The following is an 18,798-nucleotide window of genomic DNA, read 5'->3' as shown; positions in this document are numbered from 1 at the left end:
ACATGGCATATAAAACTGATTTGTAAAAGTTACTACAGATTCCCAGCGTTTTACAGCACACACAAAAAAATTAAAAAATAAAATAAATAAATAATAATAATAAAAGTAAATAAATAAATAAATACTTTGCTCGACATTGAAAATGCAACAACAAGAAGGAGTAGTCAGAAAGTGATGAAATTTGGGAAAAAGACAGAAACACGTCTAGGCATTGATTCCATAAGGGTGCGGATGGTATCCAGAGGGATGGCTCTCCATTCCTTTTCAACCATTTGCCAAAGTTCGTCTTCTGAACGAGGCAGGGGCAGAGTCTGCAAACGGCGTCCAATCACATCCCACACATGTTCGATTGATGACAGGTCAGGAGAGTATGGTGGCGAGGGAAGCATCTGTGTGCCTTGGAGAGCATGTTATCAGTACTAGCACTGTGTGGTCGGTCGTTATCCTGCTGAAAAATTGCATTAGGTAGCCCTTGAAGGTAAGGGATTGCCACCGGCCACAGCACATTATCCAAGTATCGTTGGGCCGTCATAGTGCCCTGAATACGAACTAGAGGTGATATGAAATTGTACGCAATTGCGCCCTAAACCATTATGCCACGTTGTCGTGCGGTGGGGCGTTCCACAGTTACTGCCGGATTAGATCTGTCTCTACGTCGATATGCGGCGACTATCACTGGATAAACAGAAGCGGGATTCATCTGAGAACACGACAATTCGCCATTCTGTCATCCACGTCGCTCTAGTCCGGCACCATACTATACGTTGCTGTCTGTGTTGTGGGGTCAATGGCAGTCTTCTTTGCGGATGCTGTGATTGGAGATGACGTGCAACCAAACGACGGAAAATGGTTCTGGTTGACACGGGAACATTCAGGGCATCTTGCACCTGCTGCAGAATCGAGGAACAAGTGATTTGTGGGTCTGCTACAGCTTGTCGGTGGATGCTTCGATCCATGCGTTCTGACGTCACTCTGGCTGCCCCTGCACCCCTCAATCTTGCCACATTTCGTTGTTCCAACCATCTTCGGCACAGCCGATGCACCGTGCTCGCCTCTATGTGGGTATCAGCTGCGATTTCACGCACGGACCAACCTCCCCTTCTCAGTCCGACACCATACCCCTCGTAAAATCGTCTATCTGCTGGAAGTGCCTTCGTTGACGTCGGCCTGGCATTCTCTCGTGTTACACGTATCCTTTAGGACAAAAACAAAATTTCTTCTATAATTCTCCAGTGAGAAATAACGACACGAATATTGCCCATTCTGTAAGTTCCTTCCCTTATATCTTACTTCACGTGCGTCGGAGAGCTGCGCATTTCACATCATTTACATAACTCAGTGATGTACGTCTACTCTAAAATTTGCATAAATTTCTGAACACTCCTTCTTTGGTGTTGCATTTTCAATGTCGAGCAGTGTAAATGAATGAATAAATAAACGAATAAATAAATAAATGAATAAAAAAATTGTATTATCAATTTGTTGTTAGTTTCCTAAATGCGAAAGTGATCACCTTTTTGCTGGAAATGGTGAACTGAAGTATGTCCCCCAAAAGACAAAAGTTACACAATATCTAGTCTGATATTTCTCGAGAAATTAAAAAAAAAAAAAAAAAGTGAGTTTTTGAAAATGTTTATATTATTTTGTCCAACTCCTGTATGCATACATGTTTCAACATGTTCCTCCATGAAAAATTTCTCGTTACGCCACAGCTTATGCAAAGTAGGGGAATGTGGGGCAAAGTGATAGTTAAGAAAACTTACCTTTTTCAAAACGAACAAATTGGAAATGTGTTTTGAAAATTACAGTATTTTAAAAAAGAACAATGATTTTATGATAAAGCTTGCATTGAAACATTATCTTTTATTTTTGGCACAAAATTTGTACCTTTAAAAATAAGTGAAAATTATTATTATTATTATTTTAATGAAGCAAAGTGAAAAATTAAAAAAAAAAAAAAAATCTACTGAAATATCTTTGATTTGATTACTAACTATTTTTGATCAAATAAATCAGTAAATGAAAGAATGAATGAATTGACAATGAAACAGTAAACGAATCAATAGATTAAATAACTGATCAATATGTGAGAAAAAACAAGTGAGTGAATAAAATAGGGAAAACACTAGAAAATAAGTGAATTTTTTTAATAAAAATAAGGGAGTTATTAAGAGAGGGAATGTAAATGAATTATTTAATAAATGAATGCGAAAGTGACTTAATAAATGATTGAATAAATAAACAATGTGTGCTATTTCACTTTGCCTCGAGCGCACTTGTCTATTTGGACAAAACATTTAAAACAATAATCTAACCAACTAATATTAAAAATTTAAATCCCCCCCCCCCCCCCGACTGACTCGCAAAAGTAGAATAAAGAGGGAAAATTGAAAATCTTTTAAAAATTCTTGAAGAGGCATTCTCTACATACAAGGGATTATATAGGGGGTTAGGCGGTAAGGGGGGGGGGCTCAAGTCCCCCTTAGAAATGAGAACTTCCTTGCTTTTAGTGCTTTTTTCTTTGCAAAAAATGTATAAAAATTTCTTTTCCAGACATTAATGAATAAGTTATTAAAAATATAAAATTTTAATATCTCTAATCTGTACTGAAATCGGTTTCCATGGATAAAATATTCTGCTAAACCATTGGGAAAATCTTTGAGCCCCACCCCCCTTAAAATTTTGCATGTTGGCGCCCTAGTCTACATAGGCAGAAAATCGAGAGAAACCGAAGGCAGATACGTAAAAAATCTTACCTACATCCGGGTCTTTCTATTTTCGTTCAGCGTAAACGCGACGTAATCAAGAGCTGAAAAATATTGAATTTATTATGTTTCTGATAGATTTTTACGTTATCCAACAACCAATCAAAGTTCACCGTCATATGTAAATATATTTAGCGGTGGCGTCCGCCATTGTTATGTTGCATGAATGATGGTGCATTTGGTAAATGTTCATTAGAGAAGACAGACAATAGCGATTAATTAATGACTAAAAATCCATTAAAAGTAGTTGAATAAACAGTAATCCGTGAAAAACTCAAAATAAGCAATTCATATCGTTACTAGATTTTAATAATTTCATTAAACGTTCGGCAGGGCTACGGAAATTTGGTTTGGTGGCAAGATTCGAAAAAATAACAATTAATTTAGTAAGCGGATGATAGCTGTGCATTTAAATGGAACTTTTTATTTATGAAATGTTTTGGCTAAGTTATTGATCACTTGGCGAGATTGGAAATTGATGTTTAATTTAGTTCGCGAATTGTTTTACTTTTTTAATGTAGCCTTTAATAATTATTTATGACGCATTTCGGTTGGGTTATGCATCGCATGGTGAGATTTAAAATATGTAAAGTTGTTTGATGTAGTTTTGATGGAATGTTTCATGAAACTTTTAATGCACATTTCTGGCTGGATTATTGTAACATGATCGCTTGGCGAAGTTAGAGATCAATAATGGAATGGGTGGATTATTTTACAATTTGATGAATTTTTAATGTTATGTAATAGTTCGTGTAATTTATAATTTTGACTCACATTTTAGATTTTAACTAAACTCTTAATAACTTTTAGCATCTTTTTTTTTTTTTTTTAGAATTAGTATACATCAATGGAATTTTTTTGAGTGGATGAGGCATTATGATTTTTTAAAACGTAGATTTTTTGTCAACGCACGTCCATTAAGTTTTATTAAATAAATCCACACCCCAGTAATAATAAATCCCGGAATACTTTGCACAGCGGGGAAGTTAACTAAATATCAAAGATCCAATGATATTGTGCTGATTTTTCTGTTCAGAGGGCGCTGTTCTTTTCGGCTTAAAACATTCTTCTCAAGTGGAGTCCACGCTCTCCTAAAACTAAACAGAAATGAAAAACGAGCCATTTGACGTTTCTGCGTTACGTTTCTGTTTTACGGCAATGTGGAGTTTAGCCCTTATACTATTAAAAATCAATTGCAAGTATTTTATTTGTTAACAAATAGAAACTGGCAGCAGATAAAAATTTTAAATCATTGCTTTTAATTTCCTTGTCGGCCAACAATGAATTCGGTTACCAATCGCTTGAATAAAGGCTTAGCCGTATTTAAAATCTGCTTTAAAAAAGTGTTATAATTCGAATTCTTTGCAACATAGAATTTCCAAACACATTCTATCAGACGCAGAAAAGAATACTCTTTGTTTTTGCACGAAAGTTTAAAATTTTTAAATTGTGTTTTCATTTTAAAAATTGCGAAAACCTTTTAGAGGTTTTTAATTAATATCTTTGTTAATTATATGTCATCCGAAGGCGCAGCTTAGCTAAGAACACTCTCGATAAAACTCTCCTTTCGAACAAATTTTTTTTTTTTCAAAATCGGTCCACCCTCTTAGGCCTTAGGCGTAAGAGTGCCAGTGCCACAGACAGATACACACACACATACACACACACACACACACACACACACACACACACACACACACACACACACACACAGAGAGAGAGAGAGAGAGAGAGAGAGAGAGAGAGAAAGAGACACTTCAATCTTATAAACCCCCTTCTTTTGTGAGTCGGGGGTTAAAAATTAGCTTTATAGGCCATTCCATGCTTAATCAACGAGTCTCTGAACCCGACCATCATCGATATCTACAAAATTTACAGGTACCCACGTGATGATTGAAAACAAAAAAAGTTTTTTTTTTTTAGAATTTTTTGACCGTCCGTTTTTTGTGTAAGCCCCCCCCCCCCCCCAAGTATTCAAAAAACGGCAAAAAGTGACATTTCGGTGCTTACAAAAATTTCTTTTACTCAGCTTTTAGTAGAGCTAGAGTGTCGTAATAGGTGTCATTCCGAAGTTCTCTTTTAATAGGTTTTCGTTTTCACATAATGTGTCACTTGGTTATGTGACATTAATATTTCAAGGTCATAAAAATCATTATTTAACCATAAATATTTTACAAAGTAGATTTTTTAAAAGCCTGAACAAAAAGTATATTTTTTGCTTTCTAATGTGGTCTACAAATGGTAAAAATTTCAGAATAGGTCAGCAACGGGATCAAATTAATTATGAAATGTTTCAATGTCGCAGAATAATGCAATTTTTCCCACTATGCGGTTGCTAATCGACAAAGAATAATTAGAAATCCATTATTTCACTGTTAGAAATGTACGAAAAAATTCAGAATGAGACTGCAGTTGAAGGAAGGGAGGAGGAAAAAGAAATGACTTTCACCTTCTCAACATTTAAGTTATTGAAATTGAGGTGTGAGCGTTAGTTTTACCTTTTTCTTCAGTTTTGTAATTCACCGCAAAGCGCATTCGAGCTCTGGAGTTGCGAATGGGACAAAACATTTAAAATAAAAGTAAACTTAATGTTAAATAAATAAATGCTGCATCGAATATTAGTAGGTCTCAACTAATATTTAAAATGTTAGTAAAAAAAATCACTTTATAATAACAAAAATATTTTTTTTTAAACTTATGATAAAATCATATAATATGAGTATCAGTTTTTAAAAATTGCTTGTGTTGTCAAATCCTTCGATTTTTTTTCTGACTAGAATAAACTACATGTGTTGCTCATAAAATATTGCCAGACAAGTGGTGCTAAAAGCAGAGTAACTATTTCACCATTTCACTCTGCCCAACTATTTCGCTTTGCCTCACATTGCCCCCACAAAAATTTCGAAGTGAGTTTAAGAAAATGGTACGTTAGGTTTTATTCATTTTTTAAAATTATTGAGCTCCCTTTATATCGGAGAAAAATGTTTAAAGAACCCCATGAATCTGGACATGGTTTTCTTAAAATTAATTTTTCATTTTCTCTTTTTTATTTGTTAATGATTTTACTTAAATAGACCACTTCTTTTTGATTGAAGAGATTTTGTATACATAGCAAATTTATCATTTTTTTTTTTTAATTTATGGTTTTGGTAGTCATGTTTCATTTCTTCTCATTCAATTTTTCCCCAGTCATAACACATTTCGTTTTAATGCGATATCGGTTTTTTCTTTGCGATCTGTGCTCCTATCTGAATGATACCAGGTGCCTTCGAAGAAAAAATACAAATCCGAGAGATGTTCCGAGTTGTGCGAAACGTCGCGTCGCTCAGCGCGATCGAATCACGTGACCCGCCCCCTTTTATCGAACGGTTGGCTACTTTCGTAGCGCTTGACGCATTGGGAATTTGCAACAAACAGACCGAATTCGCGCTAGTTCCGTATTCCAAGATTCTACAGCTCCACAGCCTGTTTATCTAAAGAACTCCTATCTTCTCCCGTGTTCTCCGCTCAATTTCTTCGTTGTTTCGTTAAGTTTAAGTGTTTTCCATCCTTTAATTCTACCCATGAAAAAATCTGCTCTCATCTGTGAGTTCCATTTGTTCTAGAGATGGCCCCGTACGTACTAGTATCTGATGGCGAAGTAGTTTTCTATTTGCGGAACATCATTTATTCGATTAGGACTTGTTCTAATTTTTGAGAATGATTTACAAGTGCAGTTTTCATTAGTAAGACAAAATTTGTTTATTCATTTTAGAAGATTGATAGGGCACTAATATTCAACTTAATTTTAAAGCCCTTGATCTTCACCGTATGGTTGGAATTACGCAATATAAACACACCATGACCTTTGAGCTTCGAATTTCGGTTTTGCCTCTTTTACGAGCTTAAGTAAATGCCAAGACAGTAGAGAAAATTCCATTCTACGTACAATATTTCTCTTTCAATAATACAATCATTACATAAAATTTGAATACTTTATAACTTGTATTTTCACATATGTGAATTTTATTCTTCAGGTAGAATATGCGACGCTTTTGTACTTTGATTTTTAAGTCCTTTTGCTGAAGGAATACGAGAAATCGTTTTTAGATAATAGATACAATCAAGATTCTATATCGTTGTTGAAAGTGTTTTTTCTTAGAATATCGATTCAGATGTTGCAAGTTGTATAGGATATATCAAATTTTAAATTGATGTTGCTAGAAATGTGCCGTGTGAATACAGAATATTTTTAACGTTTTCCCGCCAAATAAAATTGCTATAATTAATTCCCAAAGTGATATATTATGTTTAAAATAATCTAAACTTTGAAACTGAGACCGCAGCGATTCACAGTGAATACTTAAATTAGTGGATTGACAATACTGAAAATCAAAATGCAACAAATGGACAGTGAAGAAACGAACAGTATCGGCAAATCTGGGTCGAATGTTGACCTCAGCAGTACCTTAAAAAGTGGTACTTTTACACTGCAGAGCAAGAAAGAACGGTACTGGGAACTGTTTTGGGAACACAAGCATGTCACTATTACCTTATGCTTCGTGTTTTGGGCATTCGGAACATGTGTGGCATTCCTTGGTCCAACATTGCTGGATTTGGGATGCAAAACCAGAACTGTGTTTAACACCATGTCATGGGTTTTCTTCAGCCAATCTTTATTCATCTTAATTGGTTCAGCATGCGCAGGATTCATGTTGAAAAGGTGAGTGGAGTATCAAATTGTGGATTTTTTTTCAATCTACTTGAAAGTATTTTAGGGCCATTCCATGTGAACGAGACATTTGGAGTAGTTTTGTCTGTGTAGTGTATTGGAGGCGTTATTTTGTTCCCTAAATATGAATAAAACATGCTAGAAATCTTATTTTTGGTTGCAACAGTAATAATTAATCATAAGAATAAGTAGAACATTAAAAGTTAAACATCTTAAATAAAACAATTTAAGAATATACGATAAAATTCCTGTTATGGAACGGGAATTTTACTGTATATCCTTCAATTACTTTCTTTAAAACAATAACTTTCAATGTTCCACTTAATTCTTATGACAAATCTTTACTCTTGTTACCAAAAATAAAACTTCTAGCTCGTTGGAACAAAACCTACTGGCAAAACTACTCCAAGTGTCCCGTTCCGTCACATATAGAATGGCCCTCTAGTGAAAAATAGAATCTTGGGTAGGGTAGGGAGAGTGGAGTAATAAAAGACATACAACGTAATATGAGGGGGGAAAATAAGACAAAAAAAAAAAAAAGAAAGAAAGAAGGAAAAAGAAAGAAATTTTTACTTACTCTTTTACAGAACTCAAAATAGAGTATTTTCTCCACATCTTCTTCGTGAAAGACAGTTGAAATATTTCAAGTCGTTCTTGTTAGTAAAAAAGGAATTTTTTTTTGACACTCTTCTTATTTTTTAAATGAGGATCAATAAGATTGCGACATAATATTCAATACAGTTTCGCGCGCTCTTGCATTGTGGATTAATAAAAAGATCAGGTAGAGGAGATGTAGCCACAAATTGAAACGTTTTAAATAAAAGATAAAGCGTATTTAAAAATGTATTAGATAAGAATAACGATCTGATCTTGGAGCATAAATCATCACTAGTATCCTTATTTTTTAACTCGTAAATATTGCTACTGTATCTACTGTACAGTACTATTTTGTGCATCATTTTAATTTTACTGCATGCAGTGCGTACCGTGTTGTTTTATTTTATATCTTATATTCCCATTGGTCATTCATTTTGTGCATCTTAAGTATTTCATGTTGAATAACAGTTTTTTATTTTTTAAATACAGTAAAAGTTTAATTCTTTATGGAAGAAACTGTAACGGTTAAGGAATGCTTTAGAACAGTTTGAGGGGTGTTTATAAGTGCCTAAAAGTATTTGGTATTCTTTAAAAAATTTGTATGCATATATTTTTCCACAACGCGAAATTTCAACTTACGCGAGGAGTCTTGGAACGCATCCCTTGCGTAAGTCGGGACTTGACTGTACTAGAAAATGTTTTTAAATGTAACCAATCTGAAAATTAATTATTTAAATGTAGCCATTGTGAAAATAAATTATTTAGGAATAAAATAGGAAGTCAGGAGACTTTATTTTCATAGCAAAATCAAACTTTTTTTTAAGACGTTACAGTGCCTTTTGAACATTTTTTTTTATAAATTTATGTGAATATTGTGTTCTTCTTTAAAACCATAACATACACACTCATTTCGCAACCAATAATTTATTTTCAAAATCTTAAAATATTGGCCAAATGTTTTAAAAAATCAAAAAATTTAGAAAAATTTCAATTTTTTAAAATTCCTAAGGCTTTTTTATTCTTGCACTTATTTAAAAAAAGATTTTTGTTAAGGAATCACAATATTCATCTCTAAAAATCTGTGCATTCATTTGTTTATATATGTATTGGAAGATTTTCTGTGATTAATTATGTAAAAAATCGTAATTTTTTTTTGTTTTTTTTTTTTTGTTTTTTAAAGGTATAACACGCTCTAAACATTTTAGTAATTTAGTAAAATGCTTATCCAATGCACAGTTTTATGAAATATATTATCCTGACTACAAAAAGTATTACTTTAAAGCTGTATCTTTAATAGAAAAAAATCCTTAGGGATTCTAATGACATGAAAACACAAAAAAAGATCACCGAGAAAAAGCAATTTAAAATTTTTCTTTTGCATAAGAACACATAGCGAGCATGACCTAAAACTACTCATAACTTTTTAAATATTTGAACTAAAGGGATGAAACTTTTTCCCTGTGTTTGGAATAATTTGTAGTTTTGAAAAAAGCAATAAAATATTTTTTGATCATCTGATCATTTTTGAGGTACTGTGACCCCTTAAACATTTTTTCTTAATATCCCCCGTTTTCCCCTATATGTATCTTTTGAGGAGCAAGCAAAATGACAACCTATGTAACCTTGACAATATGCTAGAACTTTTTTAGGTCATAGTATGTCTAAACCTTATAAAACTTGTAAAAATATGAGTGCGTCAGATGAAAACATAAATAAAAATGTTTTTATTTTGGTCTCGGATTACAAGACGTATTGCGAGTTCTAAACGTTTCAACGTGAGAAGAGGCACCTTTAATTTCGGTGTGGCTGCATATTTTGATCTCCGTTATGGCGCAATTGGGCCATCATATTAAAATTTTACGTTTTCCTACATTCTACGATCTCAAATAGCTAAATTTCATGAAAGTTAAAAATGGATTTTCACCCATGGTGTTTTGACCGACCACATACGTAAAATGTACTAAAGTTTATGTTCTTAGTGAAGTAATACCTTTACTATGAGTGACTTAGCTTACTTTTATATCCTGAATTGTGTGACTATTAATTATAACTATTGTAATAGGCTGTCATAGTATGTTATATAAATTCATTTCTTTTATTATTTTCATGACATATCAATTTTTTTAGCGAAGATGAAAAACATATTTTGAGGGCACAGGACAGATATATATATATATATATATATATATATATATATTATTTTGAGGGCACAGGACAGATATATATATATATATATATATATATATATATATATATATATATATATATATATATATATATATATATATATATATATATATATATATATATATATATATATATATATATATATATATATATATATATATATATATATATATATATATATATATATATATATATATATATATATATATATATATTGAATATAATATGCTTACATAATATGATTTTCATATATTTCTATTAGTCTTTGTGAGAAATACTTAAGTAAAGTATAATTTCCTTCATAATTGCATCAATAAATGAAACACCTGCTTTAAAAATAGGTAAACTTATGTTTCTTTAGGAGTTTATAAGTTATGGTTGGACATTTGTTTCATATGGCGAAATAACTTGATTTTTATTTCGGTACTTTTATATTTCATTTTCTTGTAAGTTTGAATCACTTAAATAAAAAGAATTATTTTTGGCAGTAATTATAATTTCTGTAGGTAAAAAGAGGTCACTAGACACTGCTGATATATTACTTTTATTAGATGTGCATTTTTTCTGTGCGCAAAAGTTTTTAAAGTTGCCGAACACACTAAAGCGGTGATATTGTGTGATTAAAAAAGAAATCTTCATCATATGATGAATTCCTAGTTTGCATTAAACAAGTATTTCTCCCCGTGGTTGGGTTCACAACATACGTTTTAGTTAAGAAAAATGTCTCTTGCATATAGCAATATCCTTTTCAGAGTAGTTTGAAAAGGTAGTAATCATTAAATACCTTACGTAGATATTTAAAAAAATGATTTGATGTGTTATAATAATCATTCCATGTTTTAAAATGAATGTTTAAAATTTCACTACAAAAATAGGTTATGAAATGAAATAGACTAGTTAAGGCGTAGTAGTAGGACTAGTAGTTGCAATAGGGAAGTTTTCGATTTTTCAATTTTATTTTTATATGATAGTTTAACATGTATGAACAACATAGGTGAAAAAAAATTTGCGATACGATAAGTAGTTTTTTTTAAATTAATTTTTAAAGTTCAAGCGATTGTGACGTCAAATGGCACAGGAAGTGACGTCATGCGCTCTTCCGCCGCGGGAGAAGCCGAAGGACGTGCAGTTGGCTTCGAAGACGAAATGTAAGGCTTACCTCCTCGCATTTAACTCCTCTCGTTTCTGGAACCTTAAACCTCTCATCCTCTCGGAAATATTCGAATACCATCATTGATGTTACTTGAGGAAGATTATTAGATTGTGCTTTAACGAATCCGGCCTCCATGGTGTGTTCAAAAGGATTATTGAATTGCTAAAAAATAAAAATATCAGCGCGCTCAAAATGTCCGTAGCGAAAACCAGGGATCTTCGGTCGAAGGCTGCCCATTAGTGCCCTGTGACGTAAGCTCGTGACGTTTCAGAAGAGCGCACTTTTGCGTGTGGATTTTTAAAAATTGATTAAAAATCAATCACGGTGTTTTAAAATTTGGCGATGGTGAATTTTTTAGTTTTGAGGGTCAATTAACAATATCCACTAGTCAAAATACGAACATTTAATAGGTTGCAACTTCCCTATTAGTCCAAAGAAAAAGTGAGCCATTTGATAGAAAAAGTGAGACTATTTTCTTCTAGTTAGTAATTGGTAGTAGGGATGCCCCGATTTATCAGCAGTACCAATTAATCGGCCACTTTGCCGGTTATTTATAATCTGCCAAATGCTGCAGATTAATCAGAGGAAAAAATATTTTCCAAAATAATTTGTTTTTATGTACACCTTCAACAAAAAACTATGATGAATGCATTTATTAACAATAAATAAATGTAATTTTCTGAAAACATTACAGTTACCATCACAATTGTAAGGATTTTACATGAGAAATAGTGATAAGCAAAAATAAATTCAATTCTACAGTGAAAATTTTTAGTCACACTTCTTTCCAGATAAAGCGGGGAGAGACATCAGTATCTTATTAAGGAATATGTAGAACAGTGTATTTTGCATTTATTCAACTTTGCGTTAAGTCGATGTATTTTTCTAAAGTTCATTCAAATTTCTTAGTTTAATTATTGTATAATACAGTTTCTCACAGAGTACATACAGTACTGTAAATATTTTCTCTTCTAAGTAAACAATGAGAGTTAATTTTGGTTTAAAAATGTAATTACATATTGTAGCGTTATGTACTGTATTGTACGTTATGTACAAACACATTGTTTTAGATAATGTACAATACAGTATATACATTTGGGGCTTATAAGTAAAGGGCAAAAAAAAGTCCCAGGACTTTAAGCTGCAGTGCAGGGCAAGCGTAATTTTACAATTTTCCGTAACGTTGAAGACAGGAAAAAGAAAAGGTTCCCCCACGATTTTGTTTTCTTAACTTTTTTTTTTTCAAACTTGAAGTCTATTTTTGGCTATTTTTGTTTACAATAGAATGTCGAGGGTTCTTCCCAAAAATTCTCCAAAATGGGTAGTTTTAGAAATACAATTTTAGGTTACCCTTGGTAAAATTAATGGAACAGCGAAGCATCGGGAGCTCTCAACGAAAACATTTCGATTTTGAACTATTAAAAAACTAAAAACTCTCATTGGTCACGCTTGAGAGAGAAGGAGGTTCAGTGATCTCATTCGGAAGCATTTAAAAACAACCCAATTTTAAACTGCATTTAGTTACTATAAGGAAGCCGTCGACTCTCCTTCTTAATTTTTCGACATTGGAATTTTAAAAACATAATCTTATAATGTGTTTGAAAACATTAAAAGGAAAGGGGACAGGTTTCTCGAGTGTTCCCCCCCCCCAGATTTTTTTAGAGGACACCGTGCCCTTCCGCTTTGAAGCTAACTTTTGAGCCTTAACTTGATCATCTCTCCTTGCCCCTTAAAAGTTTAGACAAAACTGCACAAAAGCTAATTTTTTTTCAAAAGGTAAAGATTCACATAAGCCTGTCCTTGAAACGTCACTCTTTCGTTTCAATAACTTATCCACAAGAATCTGATTAGAATATATCTGAATATTTTCTGCATTACCTTTAAAACCAAACATCAAAAAGCTTTTCAATATTTTAAAAATAATTACTATCGAAAATACTTGAACTTTGTATGTACCTAGAAAACCAAAAAGTAAAAGAAGCACCTTTTGTGTTTTACAAAACTTCTCTAAACAGTACCCTTTTATCTGAAAGCGCACTGCCCCTTTTTTTGGTCTGGGGTAAACAATGGTTCCCCCAAGGCATTTTTTCTGAAACTGAAATCAATTTTTGGCTGTAGTGCTTATAAAAGGGTTACGGAGCTCTCCCACGAAAATTTCAAAATGTGAAATTTTAGGCTATTTTTAGTGGCTTTAAGGGAACGGCGCAGGTTCGAAGACTTTGTCTAGCAATTTTTCGATATTTAAATCTGAAAAATAAAATTGAGGGCCTTGATGCAAGAACCAATAACTAAGTAAGTCCAGACTCACTCATTTTTGGTAAGACCAACAAATAACATCAGTGTCCGGTAAAAAGGCTAATATCTTTCCCACATTATTTACAAGAAAGCAGAGGTCTGATCTTACATTTGGTTCCCGTTGTAGCACCGATCGAAACTTCTATACTATCAGCCACACGCAAAAATGAATTTAAAAAAAAAAAGTTTGGACTGAACTGGTTCTTGCATCAAAGTCCTCAATTGTAGACTTAAGACTAGTATCGTTGGTAACTTTTAGACTACAGAGGGACCTCTTATCTGAAATACCTTAGGTACCCCGTTAAGCATAAATCTGGCCCGGATTACAATCGAAGACTAATTTATCAAAAGGGAACATATCCATTTTCAAAAATGTTCAGGAGGTGAGAAAAACGAATAAAGGTAAGAGCAAAATAGTTTTTATCAACTTCTCTGGTTACAGAATTGAGCACAAAAGCACAGCAAATCAAAGGGCCAGAGTAAGAAATGTTTTTGCAAAAAAAAAAAAAAAAAAACAAGGAGATATCGCCATCTTAATTTTGGATATGTGCCCTTTTGAACGAAAACCTGAATGTTGAAAATTCCAATTTCAACAAAACTCTAATGATTTCACCTTCTCATATTCTCCTATCGAAGTACACGAACCTAAAACTAGTGGATTAAAATTTGAAGATGTTGGACATGTGTTTCTTTGAATCTAAAAGTCTTCGAACTACAGATTTTTTCAGGATATGTCCCCTTTTGTTCAAAATAAAACGTGCAGAGGACGGATTTGTTACCTTTTGATCAAAAAGCCATACTTTACCTTTAAATAAAATAGGATTTTCCACGTTCGGTCTTCTTGAGAGTAAGTGATTTGATAAAGGTTGTCTGAAAGATTTAGAAAATATCATAAAATGAATTTTTCTAAAAGTGGGGACATGTTCCCTTTTGATAAATTACTCCTCAAATAATGGAGCTCAAAAAAAAAAAAAAAAAAAAAAAAGAAAGAAAGAAAGAAAGAAAGAAAGAAAAAGAAACCTTGCCTTTCCCAGCACACCGGAACTCAGTCCTAAATCCGCCTGTGTTCAGGAGCTCTCTGGAAATCGAAATTTTGTTCTATTTCAGATTCAGTTTATCGTAGTCCAGGCTTGCTTTAGCTTTCCCGTATGCGATTCGGAGATGAAAATACTCGTATAGCGATAATTTACAATAGACCAATGAAATATCTTGCCAAATGACAGCATTTAGTTGAATCTGTCACAACCAGTGAATACCAGGGGCGTGCACAGAAATTTCGGGGCACGTCACAAATGACTTTTAGGCCCCCCCCCCTATCTTGTTTACCCCCTACGTCACTACATATATTTCAACCCTCATTTAAAAAATCTCGGGCCTTCTTCAGGATCGGAACGGAGCCAACAGCTGTCCCTTCTCCCCTCCCCGCTGTGTATGCCCCTGCTCGTGCTCATGTATCAACACCCCAAAGCATGATCCACACATTTAAAGCAGTACCGGGGACGCTTTGTCTAATGGTGCAGGTCCCTTCAATTTTTGTTAATAGACGTACAAATACGAGTTTTTAACCTGCTTTTTTCGTCCCGGGCACTTTTCCAGGCCGCGTCGGACCCCAATTTCTCTGACCCCCTCCCGTTTCCTAGATGTGGGAGTCATGGCCCCCAGAGCTCAAAAAACAGGAGAGAAAGTTGATAAAAGAGAGGAAAGCATTCGTACGTGGTGAACTTCGGCTATTTACTTTGGTCCCTGCTTAGGGTGGAAATAAAATAAACCTGTTTCCAAACGCTTTTTTTACATAGATTAAACAAATTACATGTTTTTATTTATTTATTTCTTAATGACACTTAAAAAAATGTTAGGTGTGAATTTTAATGTATTAAGTTCAATAAAACAAATTGTTTGAAGTGGCCCACTGGGCGGTTGGCCCAGTCGGGGATCCCCGACCAGGGCCGGATTAACGTCTATTTACGCCCCTAGGCCAAACAGAGATTACACCCTCCTACTCCCTTCACATATTCAAAGTGTATCAAAATCGTATCCCCCCCCCCCTCTCTTCTTTCTCAGAGGCGTAGCAGCGTCCGGGAGATAAGTGAAAATTTCGCGCCCCTTCCCCACACTGTAAAAAAAATCCGGAAACGTTTCTGAGTATATCGTGCAGCTGTGGTTCATGAAAGTTTCAAAAACGTTTCTGAGTATTTCGGAATCCTCTTTCTGTAATGTCCAGAAACGTGTCTGAGTATTTCGGAATCCTCTTTCTGTAATTTTCAGAAACGTTTCTGAGTATTTCGGAATCCTCTTTCTGTAATGTCCAGAAACGTGTCTGAGTATTTCGGAATCCTCTTTCTGTAATTTTCAGAAACGTTTCTGAGTATTTCGGAATCCTCTTTCCGTAATTTCCAGAAATGTTTCTGAGTATTCTGTGCAGCTGTGGTTCATGAAAGTTTCGAAAACGTTTCCGAGTATTTCGGAATTCTCCAAACAGTTTTCAAAAACGTTTCCGAGAATTTCGGAATCCTTTTTCCGTGATTTTTTCTAAAATATAATTCTTTATTATAGTATTGCATACCATATCAGTTTCAATTCTTTCATATCTAAGAGCAATAATACAAGCAATTTTAGAATCATTCGTGGATTTTTTTTTTTTTTTTTTTGGAATTTCTAATGACAAATAGCATGGTTAACAGCATAACATATGCACAGTTATAAATTTTTGAAAAATTATGAAATAATCTAGTAGTTTCATTCCTAATCACAAAATCGTCTGGGAATTGGAGGGGGGGTACCTTCTGAAAAGTGGGGATTGTTTGTTAAACAATCTTAAACTTCAGTTTTTCTCTCAATATTTTCAAGACAAAACTATCAACACATTGTATTTTTAATGCAGAACTTAAAAACATATTTTGTATCAAACTTTTATCTTCGGATAAAATTTGACAGGACTTACCTACCCTTCGCGTTCCGGAATTCGTTCACCTCAAGTCAATTTCTCTGACTAACAAAGTGTACCGAAAAGTACCAACAGAGAAATTGATGAATTTAAATATGACACCAAGTCCCCCTGCTGGAACCATTCGGGTTGATTCTTCTGTTCTTGCCCTTTTCCAGCTCATCACAAATATAAATACTTATTCAAAATAGGTTACTGATTTTATTTTTACAGTGTGCGCAAAATGCATTATATATTTTATTTATTAAAATATTGAACTCTATTACATGATTATTCCATTTTATATATACGAGAATACCCCCCCCCCACACCATAAGAGTGATGGTGCACCCATAAAATGCTATGAAGCGCCCACCCCCCCTTGAAAAAGCAACATCATATACATTATAAATCAAAGTATCATATACATTATAAATCAAAGTATTATATAAATTATAAGTCAAATACTTTAATATGGTGTAAAAATACAAAATTATTTTATTAAGTCTTTTTTTTTTTTTTTTTTTTTTTTGCTTTTGGTAAAATTGAGGCTCGTAAAACGAAAAAAATGAAGACACTTTTAAATACATATATGTATCTATTTGTTAAATAAATTAATACACATTTAACTAATTTAAAGCGTTTCGCTAATGCAAATATTTAAAGAGATATCGTCATTTAGATAATACTGAAGCACTATGTTCCTAATTACAAGAGATAGTTTTTTTTTTTTTACTTCATACAATCTAGCTACACTGTTTACAAGAGAATGAAAACATGCAACCTTAAAGACGAACTATCAAACCTGACAATTTGCATATTATAACATTTAATTCATAATGCTTGATACATAAATGTTCAGCCAAATATTAACTGAGATTGACACATAAAAACAAAGTACACAATAACACTTATTTAAATTTTTTTAATAATCTTCAATTCATAAATTTTACAGAATAAAACTAGACACACTTGCACTTTAAATATGTGTTCTATGTAATGTAAAATATTTTCAAATTGCAATAGTTCACAACGAAAAAATGATACTGAAGAAAATAGTTTTTTTTTAACGAGATTTATATGAACTAAATCTCTTTAAAGTAATCGAGTTGCAAAGCGACTTACCTATTCGTCGGTGGTGTTTGGTCACCAAAAAGGTGATTTTTATGACAGAATAAAATTCTGCCAACAAAAATTACCCATTTGGTATAGAAAGAAGAAAAGTATCCAAGAAAAAAGTAAATTACCTACACAAGTTATGCGACGCAATGAATTTAGATGGCGTCCTCTCGGCAGTTATTTGGTTTTTAATTGCAGTTTGTATTCCTTCCGCGGGCATGCGTCGAGAATTTGCACTTCGTACTTAAAAATAAGTGACAAAGCTTCAAATTCAATCTCATGACGATACATATGCAAGAAAATATAAGACTTTAAAATTATCTTCAGTGAATTCATGCGAGGAACAAAACTTCTACTAATCCCCTTGATGAGTGTTACTTCGCATACATGAGTCAGCACTTGTTTTCATTGCGTGCTTTCGAAAGTTTCAGTTTAGATTTGCTGCTGGACTATAAAATTGCCGTGTGAGCTGCGCATGCGTCGACTCTTACTTTCTTGCTAAACGGGAAACGTTTTTGATTATAGCAGAAAACTGCGGAGGGCGTACGAATCTGTGTATTACGGAAAACTTTTTTGTATATTCAGAGAGTTTTCCGAGATTTTTTACAGTGCAGTTTGAAAATTAAGGGATGGGTTTCATTTTCAATTTTCCCATGGTTAATGTTCAAAGGGGGGGGGGGCTGTGGATTTGCCGGTGCACTCCAGAAATTTGCCAAAATTGACGCTTCATAAATGCAATTTTAGGCTATTTAACTCGAAGTAACGATCATCTTTGATGATGTTATAGAAAGGGATCGGTTAGGGAACTCTCCCCCTCCCTTTTCGAAATTAAAGTCATAAAACTAAGTTTTTGAAAAACTTTAATGATGCTGGGAGACAACGAAGAAATTGAGGTCCTAAAACAATTTTAGAGGATATTTTTTTGATGAGCGGGTTGCTTTAGCAAGGAACTTATTTGAAATTAACGACTGCAACATTCGAAGACATCTTTTATGATGTTAGAGAAATGGATGGGGTTAAGCCATTCTCCCCCAGAAAGTTTTCGAAA

General features: G+C 33.4%; 1 protein-coding gene across 1 annotated transcript in view; it reads left to right on the top strand.

Moving 5' to 3' along the window:
* Positions 1-6,154: 6,154 nt before the first annotated feature.
* LOC129222824 (major facilitator superfamily domain-containing protein 4A-like) overlaps positions 6,155-18,798 on the top strand; it is a 64,886-nt gene continuing 52,242 nt past the window's right edge. Inside the window, exon 1 of the mRNA XM_054857375.1 lies at positions 6,155-7,467. Within this exon, the coding sequence (XP_054713350.1) occupies positions 7,142-7,467 (326 nt within the window). The 5' untranslated portion in view covers positions 6,155-7,141. The remainder of the gene's footprint in view (positions 7,468-18,798) is intronic.

This window comes from Uloborus diversus, chromosome 5 (genome assembly GCF_026930045.1).
Source record: "Uloborus diversus isolate 005 chromosome 5, Udiv.v.3.1, whole genome shotgun sequence".
In the NCBI taxonomy this organism is placed as follows: domain Eukaryota; kingdom Metazoa; phylum Arthropoda; class Arachnida; order Araneae; family Uloboridae; genus Uloborus; species Uloborus diversus.
This window is presented reverse-complemented; position numbering and strand designations above follow the sequence as displayed.